At 40.0% G+C, this 16,822-nt stretch overlaps 2 protein-coding genes across 2 annotated transcripts in view; one reads left to right on the forward strand and one right to left on the reverse strand.

Annotated features, from left to right (window-relative positions):
* The window catches only part of LOC140227291 (protein rogdi homolog), a 45,366-nt gene extending 41,085 nt beyond the window's left edge, over positions 1–4,281 (forward strand). Inside the window, exons 11-12 of the mRNA XM_072307714.1 lie at positions 820–946; positions 4,237–4,281. Coding sequence (XP_072163815.1) covers positions 820–946; positions 4,237–4,275 — 166 coding nt within the window. The 3' untranslated portion in view covers positions 4,276–4,281. The remainder of the gene's footprint in view (positions 1–819; positions 947–4,236) is intronic.
* An 8,563-nt stretch (positions 4,282–12,844) lies between these two features.
* Positions 12,845–15,016, reverse strand: LOC140227905 (uncharacterized). The gene has a single exon (XM_072308290.1). The coding sequence runs from the start codon at positions 15,014–15,016 to the stop codon at positions 12,845–12,847; it is 2,172 nt and encodes a 723-aa protein (XP_072164391.1).
* Between the last annotated feature and the right edge of the window lie 1,806 nt (positions 15,017–16,822).

Raw genomic sequence — 16,822 nt, forward strand, 5'->3', positions numbered from 1 at the left:
CAACCATTGCAAACATTTGAATCCGTTTAGTTGATGTTTAACTATTGTTAAATACACAAAATGTGAACAATAGTTATAATAAAAATGCTTCCAGACTAAACTGTCTATTTAATGAGAAAAAACTGATATCTCCTTATATTTTAGATTTTATTGCAAAAGATTTACATGGTAGGATGTTTTGTGATACAACAGACCTACACATATGCATCAAGTGTGATATCGTGAACATTCTTTTAAATCACTGCTCTCAAAGGTAAACAGGACCTTTAAAGTGCACATTTAATTGATACTTTTGATTCATGTACCTCTAGGTACTAAATAGTACCGAGAGGCAATTCAGCCTTAAAAAAAAAATCCAACTTCAGAGACTTTATTTCATCAAATGCAAGCCAGGATGAATATTTGACAGAGGAGGAGGATTGATCAGAAGTTCCATCGTGTGTAACATCATCATGACGTTTCAAAGACAAAATGAGGATGCATTAATTTCATGCACCACCTTTACTCATACCATTCTTGACACTGAATTATATTTTGATAAACAGATGCAACAGTTGCACTCAGATGAAGAGAATTTTCAATTTGCTTTCTGTTTCATGTCTTTATGTGTCATCAAGTAATTCTCACTATGGTTTGAATCCAGGATTTCCTTGTAATAGTCAGACACATGGTCTTATTCTAGTATTGATAATTGCTGTTGAACTGTATCCCCCACTTTGTTCTTTTGCTACCAGTAAGACCAACAGGAACTTTGCGCTATCTCTTTCGAAACAGCAATGTATTTTTTTTCTCCCTTCCTGCAAATCTTTCACGTCACAGAGATGTGGGTCCCGTGAAGTACGAACTGTTCTCTCAGACGACAGTAGAGTGCGCTATACCCTGGGTGGAAGAAGTCACAGCTTGTCTGACGTTTGCCATACAACTCTGCCAAGAACTCAAGGACAAGGTAAGGCTGTTTCTTTCTTTCTTCTGATCTGTAGTTCCGAGACCTTTCTCCCTCCCCACCCCCCACCCCAGGCCTCACATGGAACCAAAAACACTTCAAAGAGCTTTACGTACAATCAGACCATGTTCGAGCACTCAAAATGAACTTTACCATATCATGCGAGATTTGAAGCATTTGAGCACTCTGTGGAGATAGCGTACCTCACAAGTTATATTTGAACACAAGTCAGAGGGGTCGCACCTTTTTTAGCAACCAACACAACCACCTTGCGCGTATGCTACACACAGGTGTCCCTGATTAAGAGAATCAACTTTTTGTATTGTGATGCTATGTGTGACATGCATTCTTTGCATCTGAACTTTGGAATCCGTGTGCTTTTGGACCAGTTTGCATTGAGCGTTCTCTGGTATCGTACGGCAGGGTACAAAATTGTATGGTACGCTAAGAAACTATGATATTTTATCATCTGTGAGGTGTGTATCCTTTCTTATTGTGTGTATCAATGTCAGTTTTGCATAGCAATATATATTTAATTCATATCAGGATCTTTCAAGAGGGTTGGTCAAGAGGCTAGCATACTTTGGAAAGGCAAACAGTGCTGTGTGATCAATAGGGGTTTATTTGAAGTGACTACTTTAATGTCATTGTTGAGTTGATTGGTATATAAAAATTACTGTCTGCCCAGAATAGTCCAGGCGCAGCGACCCAGAAAAAATGACTTCGTTCAACCCACCCCGCAGAAAAGGTTTGACTGTATGGGGTGGTCGGTTGGACCCTCTGGAACACCCCTAGGTAGTATGTGATATCAAATTGTGAAATGAAATTTGTGAATGAAATTGTGAAATGAAAATTGTGAAATGAAAATTGTGAAATGAAAAAAAAATTGTGAAATGAAATTTTACAGGCCATTTTAGTTGCGACATGACCATATTCTTCGGGGAAGCGTCTGCGCACACTAAGACTACTACACATACCACTAGCACTGCTACAGGCGCCAATGCCAGTGGTGCGTGTTATAGTCTTAGCGTACAAAGACTTTTTCCGCGACAAACATCGGTTTTTGCCTGCAAACTAACTTTTCACGCTAAGCTGGGGTCGGTGTAGTGTAGTTTCCAGAAGTTTTTATTTCATCTTTATTTCTCCGAGTTGAAGCAAGCCAAGTGAGAGTGCATACCCAGCGATTGTGACGCCCAAACCGTTTTTTGTGGCAATCATTGAGCATGCACCCTCACTCGGCTTAGCGCAATACAGTGGGCTTCTGCACAATACACAAGTTGTAACTCAGAGAAATGAAGGCGAAATAAAAACAGCTAGAAATTAAGACGAGGGTTGGTAACGCTTGTCGCTATTGGGGCACTGAAAATGACAAAATTATCACAGTTTTTGCATTTATTTCACGAAAGATTCGTCGAAACGCCTTAAAACTATATATGTGCATGTTGCTAGAGATGTCAGCAATACAATGGGATACATTGTAAGGTATAATATTGTGCATGGTTACCATGGTAACCGGATGTCTACAGGTGATTGGTAACTCCCAAAAATATCTGGAATTTAGACAGGTTTGTTTCTTTTGCCTTTCGTGCACATCACTCATTGTAGATGAGCTCTACACTGTAAAATTAGTCTGGATAAAAAGGGAAAAGACGCCCAAGATTTTTCCCTCATTCTCTCCTCGGCATTAATTCATTACAGCGTGTTTTGAATAAAATTTACATATCATGATATTTCATTTTATTCTATATACTGTACATATATATATATTTTACAATAGCTAACGAACACAAAAGTACGCTTAATTCTTGATGGATAATCCAGCGCACGTGTATATTCCTTCTTTAGAAAGGAATTTATCGATATTCTTGAATAAACCTTTAAGAACATAAACATTCAATTGCTTTCCTCAGCTCTTTTCCAGGGTGTTTTGAATAACCATCGCTCTGTAAATACTCGAAAGAGCTACTATAGAATATTGGCTTTGCTTTCTGTATTCATCTTATTTTTAAGGGAAATTTGTGTCCATACATTATTAAAAACTATATACATTTGCCTATGCTTTGAAGTCAAATTTGTGTTGAAAGTGCGACGGAAGCAACTTTTTCATGCATTTTACTATTCGAAAATGATATCTTTCTTTCAATGGCCGTTTATTATGCCTTTGCATACAAATTTTGCTGTAACTTGAGAATGCTTCAAAATATTCTTCACATATATGTCGTACACTTTATGCAGAAGGAAGGACATGCTTATTGAGCTTTTTGAAATTATGGGCTTTAGTTTTTGAGTTATTGACAACTAAATTCTGATTGGATGATACTGGTTGCCATGGCAACAGGGAAAACTTTTTTTTAAACGAAGATCAATAAAAAAGTGTGTGTGTGTGTTTTTATTGCATCTATAAGATTAAAAAAAAAAAAACAATGTTTGCAGCAGTAGGAGGCATTTTGGGGGTCACCAGTCACCTTTAGGCATCCGGTTACCATGGTAACCATGCACAATATTATAACTTACAATGAATCCCACTGTATAGGTGACATCTCTAGCAACATGTACATATATAGTTTTATGCAGTTTTGATGAATTCTTCATGAAATAAATGCAAAAACTGTGTGAGTTCGTCGTTTTCAGTGCCCCAAATAGCGACAAGCGTTTACCGACCCTAGTCTTAATTTCTAGCCGTTTTTCGTCTTTATTTCTCTGAGTTGCAGCTTGTGTATTATGCAGAAGCCCGCTGTATATATTGCGCTAAGTGGAGTGAGAGCACACACCCAGTAATTGCGATTCGGTCGTCACAATCACCGGGTATGCGCTCTCACTCGGCTTGCTTGAACTCTTGAAATAAAGACGAAATAAAAACGGCTAGAAACTACACTACACCGAACCCAGCTTGGCGTGAAAAGTTAGTTTGCAGGCAAAACCCTTGTTTATCGAAGAAAAAGTATATGCGCGCTAAGACTACTACACGCAGCACTGGCACTGGCGCCTGTAGCAGTGCAAGTGGTGCGTGTAATACTAGAGTAGTCTTGACGTGCGCAGACTCTTTTACGTTTGTTCCAACAAATCATGATGAAAAGTGGCCAGTAAAATTCTACTGACACCACAATTTGGAACCACATACTACCTGGGGATGTTCATAGAGGTCCCATCTACCACCTTGTCTGGTCAAACCTTTTCTGCGGGGTGGGTTGAACGAACTCCTTAATTAAGCCTCTTACAGGAATTAGCGCCTTGACTAGAAATTGACCTGTGATTTTCTTTCTCTCTTCTTTCTTTTATCTCACACATTGTAGATATCTGTCTTTGCATGCTGCTGGGATCAGTATAGGTAGTGCTGTATCTTTTCTATCTCTCTTTCTCCCTCTCTGTCTCTCTATCTATCTATCTATCTATCCATTGCTCTATATCTTTCTCTGTCTCTTCCTTCTGTCTCTCCCCTCTTTCTTTCTCTCCCTGCCTGCCTTTCTGTATATCTTTCTATCTATCTATCAATCTATCTATCTATCTATCAGTCTGTCTCACTGTATTGATCTATCTATCTATCAATCTCTCCATCAATCTATCTAACTCTATATTTTTCCTTGAACTATCTATCTATCTATCTATCTATCAATCTATCCATCAATCTATCTATTTTTCCTCAATCTATCTATATATCTCTCTATTCATCTATCTATCCATCTAGTTTTCAATGAAAGCTTGCCAAAGATTCCTTCAGAGATTAGAGGTAGATTGATATACTTGCCAGGGATCACCGCATCATGATTCAAGCTGTAGGATGTGAGAGACTGAGACATGATATTACTGTCCTGCAATGTTGTCTGGGAGCGATGGATGGCAGCAGCTACCCAACATGGAGTCCCCTACTCACCCCACCCATCGGTGGCACAATTCTACTGGTGGCAGTCATTCAGCGAGTAGGAGACTGTACTTTTATTGCCGTTCCATGTTGCAAGAGACATGAGGCAAGGGACACTTTGAGCAGATACGAGTACATTTCACAGAGGGAAAGAAAATAACTGCCATGCTACGTTTTTATCCATCATCTACATACATTTGTGTCAAATTAAACCACAAACATCATTTTTTGGCAGATCCGAATATGTACTTATTCACCGCTTTGTGATGCAATGCAATGCAATCCAAGTGTATATTGACCAATGATTTGAAGCATATTGCATGGTACTTTCACGACTATCATACATCATGCTAATCCATTACAGCATGAAAAACATTATTTTACCTATTTCACCAGTGCTCTTCCCCCCCCCCCAAGAAAACATGTATGATGTACAGAATTGTACCAATCTGGCGGGGTGATAATTACTCGGCTATGTATACAGTCTACAAAAGTGGCTTCATATGAGATATATTTGAAGAAAGAAAAGAAAACTAAAACAAAGCTTTATATGAGAGATTTTATTGCCTATCATGATACAGTGCAAGACTTAGTGTAACAATATGAGTCTATCATGAAAGCACTGTATGACTACTACGATGATAGCAAGGTAAAGTGTGCTAGAATTTAATACTATCTATCGCAGAGTCTTCAAAGATGCATAGACCCGGCAGCTGTTGGATGATAAGGCCGATCATGTAGGCATTGATATGAAGATTGCCGAAGTTGAGCTGTCGTCAAGTAAAGCGTGTAGGTGTTGCTAGATAACATTGCCTTCTGCGCGTCACGCAGTCTGTAGTGATGCCAGGGTGCGTGCTTCTTAGTATGACATCACAGAAGAAGTTTACTAAAGCTGTCATCATCAGCCAAATCATGAGCAGAACTGTGATCTTACTGTAGTAATCTTACTGTAGTAAGACCATCAAAGAATGATTTCAGGTCCTAAGCATACTGCATTCAGTGCTCTTCCTGTGCAATGAAACCATCGTTCTGTACAGCCACAGAGTTTGAACCTTTTTACCCACTCTCCATGGTAACACTCCTTGTTTACTGCTCATGTATTTGTACAAATGATGATACCTAGCAGAGCAGAGACACCCAATGTGCTTCACTTCGTTCTCTTTTAAGATTGCAGTGACAGAAACCAGAAGAATATGTTCAATTTTGCATGACATTATTATGAATCAGTTTTCATTATATGTCTCCAGAACTACCCTTCAGTGTGGATACGTTGATAGGCCCATACATGCAATTTTTTGTCTGTTGTGCTAGTTCAGACATTGCAAATTTGATGCATGTATTGCCTTTTGTGAGAGGATTTTTTTTTTTCTGGCAAAAGTAGCAAAAAAAGTGTGATTTCATAACAATATTGGCAGGTTAGTCTGTTGCAGGAGGCAATAACATCTAGTCTGAACCTCTGCTCTGCTCTGAAAATTAGCTTGTGAGAAGTGGTGAATGAGTAATGTGCTAAAAAGATTTATTCAGGAGTCCAACTCATCAAAGAAATAAAGGTTCAACTTGTATTGCAAATCGAAGGGCATGAATCTGTTGTGTAATTTGATGTTGACATTGGTTCGCTTCTTGAGCCGAGTCAAATGAGTATACCTTTTGTTATGTTGATAAGGTCGAGACAGCAGGAAAAAGGCATATTGAACTGTTGTAGTTGCTTGGATGCAACTAAGCCCTTACAAAGAAAAATAAAGAAAAATAATATTCATTGAGTTATAAACCCTCTTTTACAAGCCTTCTCAAGTTCTCCCTGAATTCTCATCAAGAGATTGCATTCACAAAAGAAGTAACATTTATTCATTTTTATCAAACAGTTGTACCTGCACCTGCAGGATTTAACTGAAATTCCAATGCATATTCAAGTTGATTTTAGTATATAAAATAGAATGAAACACATCAAGTCCTAAACCTTACATTAGAATTGGACATACAAGAAGAAAAATACAGTATTCCTAACTTGCACATGTTTTCAAAACTTTTTTTTTCACAACCACATTTTCGTACTAGAAGGCACTATGTCATCGATTCGCAGTGACCTGTATGCTAATTTTCACCAAATTTCCTGATTTGAAATAAAGTTTTGAAAGAGTTAGTTATGTCCTCTGCATCAAATCATTGTAGCATTGTAATAACTCAGCAATGGTGACTGTTTCTGGGGAGGAGTCTGAGTGGGGGCAATACGAGATCAAAAACATGAGTTTTATAACATTTTTTTTGTACAAACTACGTAGAGAGTAGTGAGCTGATGTCACTATGATCTCATTTGATTAACATTGGTGGTTGTGCGAAATATCACTGTTTTGTAAAAATGAGGATATAAAAAAAAAAATACAATGCTGGAAATTTCTTTTTCTCCATCCAGTCGTAATGACAGTTATCTTGATGAAACTTACCTGAATGAAATGTACCTCTTTGAAACTTGTTCTTTTCTGTTGGCTTGCTTTTACTTTCTTTGTCGTTTTACAAATCAACCTGACCATGAATTGGAATATCACTTAAAACAGTGAGGAATGAAAGCATTTTTCGGATTTTCTCATGATTTTTTTATAATAATTCCCCATTTTCAAATTGCCCCTCTGGAACTTATGTCTGATTCATGTGGTAAAAGAAACAAGTTCACCATTGCTGTACATTGATGTAATCTATGTATGTGGGTAGTTATCACTGTAAGACATTGTGCCCGACATCATTTTTTTCTGATAGTGAACCCCGACACCCCCCCCCCCCCCAAAAAAAAGAAGAAGAAATAAACAGAGTAAAAAAGTAAAAATGTATGTATGTATTTCTTATAAATAGTAAATACATAAATAATAAAAATGGCAAATTAGGCTTTCTTCCTTGAAAAGCATTTCTGAAGATTTGTTGGATTTTGGGATGGGTTTTTTGTTTTTGTTTTTGTTTTTTTTTGCTTTTTTTTTTTTTTGCACAATGATGATTTTGTATTTTCACCTGCCACGAGTTAGGGACTGTTTGAAGTTCAGTCATGTGAATAGATATTATGTTCTTGTTTTGATATTGGTTTGATATTTTGTTACCACTTCACTAGTTTTATATTTGTGTTTTTGTGCAAGCTATGTGTTTGAATTTGATTTTGCTGATTTTGAAATGCAACTGTGAAAAATGTCAAATGTGCTGAATTTTAGGTTGTATTACATTCGTTTATTACATTCCAGGGATGTATAGGTACATGTATTTATGGAAGATTTATACAAAATATGATTCAACTCGTGACTTGGTATGCAATGTGATTGGTACTTCCAGGTGATAAAAAATTAACAGGTTTTTTTTTGCCGGATTTCCATTGTACATGGTACAGTTTGTTATTAAGGCATGACATCTGAAAATTTTGCCAATGATTGCTGCATTTTACCATGTCTAAAAATATTATCTTAAACTAGTAATGATGTCTTTAAATACCATGCACTCATTGAATCAGGCAGTTTGCAATATCTAAATGGCTGCAGCATCAGTTGTTTTTGTTTTCTAATTTGAAGGTTTGTCCTATAAACAGTGTTATAATGCCAGTGTTTGTCCTGTGAACAGTGTCATAATGACATCACTTCCCACTTCCTAAGACACTGCCCAAAGAACTGAATGAAATTCATGTTAACCCTGCGGTCACCATCCATAGCACTTTACTGATGCTATCTATGGCATCTTGGGGAGGTAGTTATTGAAGGGTTAAACAGGTGGGGGAGGAAGACATATATTTCCCCATTATCCCATTACTTCTGAGATTTCTGGCAGTCATATACAAAGCTTATGGGTGTCTAAGAACTTGGTAGGAGATGGGTTAAGTGCTCAACTGTAATGCATCAGTGAGATTAGACTCATTGAACACTCATTAATGCTCCACCATAAATATAGATGCCTTCCTATTCAAACTATTTGTCTCCCAAATATCCAAAAGGGATCAGACAGACAGACAGACATAGCTGTCTAGTTTCATCTGAAGTTTGGATATAGTGTGAAAGCAGCATGCATTATCAAAATTGTAGTTTTTGAGTACCAATGCATACTTCAGAATTTAGCAGTAACAAGTAAAATCATTAATCCATTCTTTTGGTTCACTTCCACCAAGCTGCCAACTCTCCCTGATTCCGAAGAACACTCCCCCCCCCCCCCCCCCCCTTGAAAACTTCCATATCTATATCTGACCAAAAAAGGGAGATACAGTGTATATAAAAACTTCTCAGAGTTGTAAATTGTTTTTGCCCATTGAGGTACAAGTAATAGATGTGCCAGCATAGACAGAACATATTTTCAGTAACCCTACTGGTATTTCTTATTTGCACATGTCCAAAGAACCCCCCCCCCCCCCAATTTAGATAAGTAAATAAAAATGATCACTTGTTAGGGTAAAGAACTGTATTCTATAAGTTTCTGTGTTTTAGCCAGTATCAATGTACAATTCACAACCTTCCTAAAGGTAGAGGGAATGCCATTGTAGGTAAATTGAGTTCACCAGTAAATGTCAGAGGTTGAGCTGAAATATATATACACTGTATATATAGTGTTAATGATATAGTCTCCATTTATAGAGTGATGTTTATATTCAAATCTAAATGAGATAAACGTGTAATACTATATAGTATATTGAAGTTTTCCTCCAACCCTGTAGAATCAGTTGATTTTAAATATTTCTTTGGCAAGCCACGATTGAGCTGAAATGTAATTTGAAGTGAAATTGTCAACATATGTACTATAATTAATGTTTAGGATAGATTTAAATAAGGTAATCATGTTATCAACCGAAGTTTCCCCATCATACCTACACCCTCCCCCCCCCCCCCATAGAATAAGTAAATTTTGATATTCCCGGGTAGCCCTTTTTACCAAGATATTACCAGTTTCGTATGATTGATGCCGTGATATACACAAGACATGACCAGATTTTGCCATGTGAATGATACATTTAGCTTTATTTTGTGCACCCATGTGGATATAGAGTACATGTTACTAATAATTTCCCTTGACACCAGTTTAATGTTGATTTGTGAGTAAAGGCCAGAGTTTTGTTTATTAGATGGTTGTAAGTTTGAGAAGTAATTAATCTCTCTTTTTTGAGTAATTCATAGATGTCCCATGTATGACATGTGATAGCAAATTTGAAAAAAAAATGTGATGTTGTCATTTTGTTCACTTATTAAGACAAGTCAACTACTCACTTCTTGCAGTGTCATCCATTTTGAATGAATGTGAACCAGTGATTCCAATAAATGTCTTGATGTTTTAGATCAAGAATGAAATAATGATCACATTCGTCTGCGCTTGTTGTACATTGTACCATATTCAAAGTGTTCAAAACTACCAATGACCAATGTATGTGTGCAGTTGTGTGTGTGTGTGTGTGTGTGTGTGTGTGTGTGTGTGTGTGTGTGTTCCTGTGTGTGCTAGCATGTTTGTCCTCTGTCTGTGGGAGCAAGCGTGTCATGAAGTCTTGGCTTCGGCGAGTGAGATACAGTGTATTTTTGGACACATTGTTTGTTGTTTTTGTTATTGTTGACGTACCCATAAATTGATTTCCACAAATAAATGTTTTCCATTAAACTTTAAATACAAAGACGACATGAATGATTTCGCACGGCGTACCTCTTGCCAGTCTGTATACCCCAGGGCGCCCTCTATTTTACCCTCGCCCCCCAAAAATCCGCCGCAATGAGCAGTCCCAACACTGCCAAATGCTTGTACAGTCTTTACACGTCCGAAGGACGAACAGCTCAACATTCACCGTTGTTTACGCCCCTAAGCCAGCCTGAAGTGTTGTAAGTCCTGTTTGTCCTTCCCCAGCAAACAAGCTCCGAATCGATTCCGACCCTCTTCGATTTCTAACCTCTTCATGGCAATGTCAATTAACAACATTCGGAACGTGTCGGTAAACCATCGAACATCGCCCGAAGCGAAACCACAGTAAACCTCATAATTTCTTATCGATTACATATGTTTTTTCCCCTTTATGTCAGCCGTGTTACATTCGATTTCTCTGGCTTGTTTATAGATAAACAAGATGCCAAAATGTGAATTCACATCCTTCTCGAGTTTTGGCGACTGCCAACAGTAAGTCTCGGCCATCGTGATGTAAACATCATCACGTCCTGTCTATAATTTTAAACATTATGTGGTCATCCTTGCAACCTCAGTCGTCTTTCCTGTGACCCTTCTTCTTTTAGGTATGATATACATTGGTCTAGATACATCGTTCCCTGTAGCGCCACATCATCTTCCTCCCTCGAGCTACGGGGAGGGAACTTTAAACTCCTCACTCGAGACATGCATCATAATGGTGCTCGTTTCCAGGTGCCACTTTTAGTATGCTATACACCACCGCCACATTTACAACTTTCGCCACACTTTCAACTCTCTTCTGGCAAAGTTACTTTCGAATAGCCACTCAACCAAGATATAAACCCATTTCTTTTCTCTTATAACCATTTCCTTCTCTCTCCCTCTTTTATTTTAACCCTTTCTCCTTTCACTCTCTGGTCATTCTCCTCCCGCCGCAGACTCGGTGGGTTCTGTTTACATCTTGAGAGCCAATAATCTTTAGATCTTTCCATTTGTACTTCTTCTCAACTATATCCTCTCGCCAAGATGCAAATACAGCAGACAAAAGGACGAATTGAGGTTCTTCTAACCCCCTTTTCAATTTTCAGCCCTCTTGTCTCTACTACATCGATGCAAACTGCGTTTTCGGTTTGTTCATGCTGAGGGCTTTAACATCCTCATGACTTTATTCGCTTGGGACGAAATGCCTTTCTTCCCAGCTCACCAGAGGGCGACACCCATTGTCGGGCGGACAATAGGAACAGCCTCCGATCGTCAAACAAGAGATTAACGGAGCGAAATTCCTTCGCATTAATTCACGGTTTCTTGTCGTCTGTTTGTCACTTAGTTAGTGCTTTTTGCACTCCACTTGACTAAGAATTTAATCTTTCAGCACACACACACACACAGATCCTCTGGATGCAATCGTACTCTTTAACTGTACATTGCATGTATTGTTTGTGGATTTTCTAGAGTCCATAGCAACCAGATTTTTTTTCTTTGTCTTTTCCTCTCACCCTTCCTCTCTCTCTCCCTCTCTCACACTCTCTCTCTCTCTCTCTCTCTCTCGTTCTCACACAAGCACACATACACACACACGCACACACACATACACGACACATAATATACGCACATAAAATTAAGAATGAAGAACAGTATACAGACCCAAAATACAAATGTACATTATATATTTAAATACATTAGATTTAATACTGCATAATTCTCTTACATGATAGCACACATTGTAGCTTGTATAATAGATATAACATAACACGTTTCGTCATAATAAACTATTTTGTAAAAAAAAGTGTAAAAAGAAATCGGCATCGTCGGCAAACTATGAGCAAAGATTATCATGTGTAATAGTTACAACAAACTTTACAGAATAATATTATAAATAATTTCATTCAGCATAAAGTCTATGACTCTGAGTCTTTGGTTTTATTCTAATCACACAAGCTTCCTTCTGATTATGCCTTAAAGATATTCAGGCTGATTAGCACAAGAGAGTGTAAACTCCCTACACACATCACTTGATGTAAAGGAGGTAGCATCTGGCAAGATAGCAAATGATACAGGGTTACAGTAGAATAGAATAGAATAGAATAGAATAGAATAGAATAGCATAGAATAGAATAGAATAGAATAGAATAGAATAGAATAGAATAGAATAGATGAACTATGAAAGGAGGACACTTACAAGGAGTATTTTCTTCACTCTCTCCTTTACACCTAATTAGCACACGTGACTGTGTATTAGTAACCTTAACGTCTTTAGCGATGATGATTACATTCAACATTTGATACAGATCAATACAGACTTAACCATACAATGATAAAAATCACGTACATGTAGGAAGTTGGAAGGATAAAATTGATTTATTTGAAAGATACATGTTGTAGCCAGGAGGAAGCTGCTTGTGTTGATTGAGGAAGTCTTCTAAGCAATTTTAGCCGCTCACTTCAGCCACCCGTGCTTCTTCGTGGCGCTGTTCGACAGCTGACGTCGATAGTCTCGTTTCAGTCTGATTCACCGCGGTTTCTGTCCCAAGTCCCCTCTCTTCTCGCTCGATGCCCCGCTCGTCCGCAGTGTTTCCTCTCCTCGAGCTAGGAACACTCGCTACTCCCTTACTCTTGCTATGCGTTGGAGGGCGCTGAAGCGTCTTTATTCGCCTTACGTGGTTCTGGGACAACACCATGGCCATCCTCACTCGCTGCAGCCACGGCTTCTCCTTGAACGTCGACGCGATCGTCAGCGCGTCGAGTGCGCGCTCCCATGTTGTCTTACCGTTCATCTGGTCGTAGAGGTCGACGGTGACGCGCGGTATGTTGTCCGCCTCATCCACCGAATAGAAAAATGGTCGGTTGACGGAGTTGATGCTGACAGGAGGTAGGGGGATGCTACTGTCCATCTTAGCGGCCTTCTTGCGCTGCCTTCGTAACTTCTCCATGCGTTCAGTGGACGAGTTCGGCTTCTTTTCGATGATGATAGACTTAGCGGGTAACGATTCTGACGCTTGCGGCTTGGGGCGCCGCGAACGCCTACTCCCCGTCCCCGTCGTGCGGATGTATGCAATCTTGCTGCGCTCGGCGCCTATGTCAATACTACTTGGCGCGGCGCTTATGGTGCGCATGTCAGGAAGACCGTTTCCTTGCTGGGAAGAGCTGCGCGGACGATGCTTCTGGCTGATCTGAGGCAGCGCAACGGTTCTGTCTTGATTTAAACTTTTACTCCGTGGACGGATCCTGTCGGTGCGGCCCGACTGGGCGAACTTATCCTCTTCCGTTGGCAAGATGTCCTCCTCTAGCTCATCCTCGTCTTCTTCCTTCCTGCGAAGACGATTTCGGCACTCGTTGACGATGGATGGGGTCTTCACGCCAGCTAGCCGAGGAAGTCTCAGATCGGGTGAGGACATTCCAGTAAGTCCGGTCACACCCGTCATGGCTGTGGTGAGTCTCCTTTGTTCTCTCTGCTTTTTCCGCTTGGTACGACTGATCTCTGACCCACGTTTAGGATTGGTATTTATAGCACTCTTCGAGAAACCATCAACATGGACACCTTCACCGCAAAGAGCACCAGGCTGGCGGGTCGTTCTCTTGTATCGCATACTTGACTTCTCTGGTCCGTGAACCAGGAGTACTTTGTCCTTTGCTCGATCGCACCACTTACGTATCTGCGAATAGACAGTCAAGGGCAGAATGAGGGCGCTGTATTGTACATTGGACCATTGCTTCGTCAGGAGATAGAGTGCTACCTCACGCTTCTGTTTTCTCAGGGCAACGTTGAGAGCTGTTAGACCGTTTCCATCCTTACAGGTCACGCAGCATATGTTGTTGTATACGAAAATCCTGAGGATGCTAAGTTGGCCGTGTTCTGCCGCTTCGTGGACCGGCGTCTTCAAGGCCTCGATGTGCGAGCTTGGGCACCATTCTTTCGTCGGATGGTCCCCTACAGCCTCGTCGGACCTTATCCCGAGTTTGAGCACGGCGGAAGCCAGGTCCATGTGGCCGTGGTGTGCGGCAATGAAGAGGGCCACTCGCGTCTGGAACTTGGAAATCGACTCGTCCTGCGACAGGTTGTGAAATACGTGGGAAGTATGACCGATGGACGCTGCTCGCAGGAAATCGTTCCACCCATCGTACGTCTCGAGTCTCACGGTGCAACCGAACGTGATGTCATACATTTGAAGAGTGTTGCCGTCAAACATTTCCCTCCCTTCAGAATCTATGATGCGGTAGACGGTAACTGGCAAGCCAACGCGACGCGAGATAATTGACCGCAGTGCGGCGACATAGTCCGTCTCGAAGCGAACCTCCTCCAAGATTTCCACCTTCTCGTCGTTGTACGCGCAGTAGACGAATAGCTTCGGCGTGATCTCCTCACGGAGAAAGCAGCGAAGGGTCGACCCGGCTACGATGCCGATGTCGCCGAGTTTCCAAGTGTCCTGGAGATCTGCACCCTGGTACTGCAGCACCACAAACTTCTGCTCGCCATTGTTACCGCCGCGGGTGTCGATTTGACAGGTGTCGCAGACGCGGTCCCGGAGCGACGCGATGGTCTCATTGGCGTCGGTGTCGAAGGTGTATCGCAGCTTATTGTAAACAACAAAGATCCGGAGCATGGTGAGGGCGGGCTTGTGGTGTTGTTCGAAGAGAAAATCCCGAAGGACGCAATATTTCAAAGCATCGCCTTCAACCACACAGTCATTTCTTCAGTCATCAGTAACACAGGGTGCTGCGGAAGAGAGAGAGAGAGAGAAAAAAAAAACACATTAGTAACCAATGTTAGCAGTTTCAATCAAAGGTGATGCGACATCATGAGTAGATGCACGTTAAATCAATGTAATTTAAACGCAACTTTGTAAAATCACCTCCTTGTCATACTTAGTGTGTGAGCGAGTGCAGGATACATGAATTGACGGTAAATGAAAACACACACACACAGGCAAACAAACAAACAAACACAAACATTACAAGCACACATACATACACATTACTTACACACATAACGGTTTTACTGTGACGTACTACAGCCTCCACTAACTGCGAACACGTTACCTTTTTGCAAACGTTTAATCATTTTTTATGTTGTATAGGATGTGACAGCACTGTGTTGTATTTAGTAAATAAGGCTCTGTTTGAATGAAATTTAATTTGTAGAGGGAGACAAATTGAAGAAACTCACACCTGAAGGCTCTGTTTTTTTGTTTTTTTTTTTCATCAGCAGCGAACTCGGAGCACTAACGAGCTCATAGTCAAGATGCTGCCCCAAGTGAATTAGTAGATAATTATCATCACCGATATCATCGTGGTTATTACTTTCATTACTGTGACACAAGAAAAGTCAGGAACAGTGTATCATCTACTCTTCGTGTCGTGTTTGTTTTTGTATACGCCACATCTTATGCTGATGAAACCCACACCCACACGAGTCCTTGAGTGTACAGCGCAGCAACAGAAATATTTACCCTGTTCCTCATGATCAGGGAACACAGCTCATAGCCCTTCACAGAACCACCTGTCGTTTTTCAGAATGTGATATAAACGAGTAATTATTTCTATTTGCATTATACGCGCGAGTGAACGGCAGATTGGCGTTCTGCTAGTTTGCTCGTGGTTTCAAAACATCCTGATGCGATTTCATGCCAAGATGCCCGTTGGAATGGCAACTGGCGACGCTGGTCCACATTATAGCATGTAAATATTTTTTGTTGTTGTTGAATGACGAGAGTCATGGCGGTATATGATTAATCACCTCACAATTATGATATGTCTATATATGGAGAAAGATATTCTGGAAGAAAAAACAATAAATGAGAACCTGTACATTTCGCTGATTGAATGCTACGTAGGAAAATGTCATCACTGTTTTTATTTGTGTGTGTGTGTGTGTGTGTGACTTGACTTATTTCTTTGTTGCGCAAGATTTTGAATCGAGGAAAAGATATTGTGCACTTTTGTATATAGCCTAACAGGGTATATGGCGGGTATGATATTTTGTCCTGGCATCAATTTTATTTTAACACACATTTCTCGCAAAAGATGGCCTAAAATATCGAGAAAATTCTATTTGGAGTATCAGAGAATATGGGAGAAGATAGATTATTTTATGTCACTTTGTAAGGTCACACGTTGGTGGCAATAATATTGTCTGTGGTTTCTTCATTCGTAAAACGTTGTATCTCATCACTTCTACTGTGTATTGTTTTCATTTTAAAGTCGTTCCGGACAGACCGTGGGATATTGAATTCAATATCCCACGGTCTGGAACGACTTTAAAATGAAAACAATACACAGTAGAAGTGATGAGATACAAAATTGGAGTAAATGTTCACTTTAAACTAGGGGATATCCCAGAGTGGAAAGAGATTTGATCATTTTAGGTCGGAAATCTTGATCACTTGCGCTATGCATCCCTCCTTTTCACC

Source organism: Diadema setosum, chromosome 4 (genome assembly GCF_964275005.1).
Source record: "Diadema setosum chromosome 4, eeDiaSeto1, whole genome shotgun sequence".
Taxonomy (NCBI): domain Eukaryota; kingdom Metazoa; phylum Echinodermata; class Echinoidea; order Diadematoida; family Diadematidae; genus Diadema; species Diadema setosum.

Excerpts from the sequence above, each read along its gene's own strand:
- LOC140227905 (XM_072308290.1), bottom strand. The coding sequence starts at position 15,016 with ATGCTCCGGATCTTTGTTGTTTACAATAAGCTGCGATACACCTTCGAC.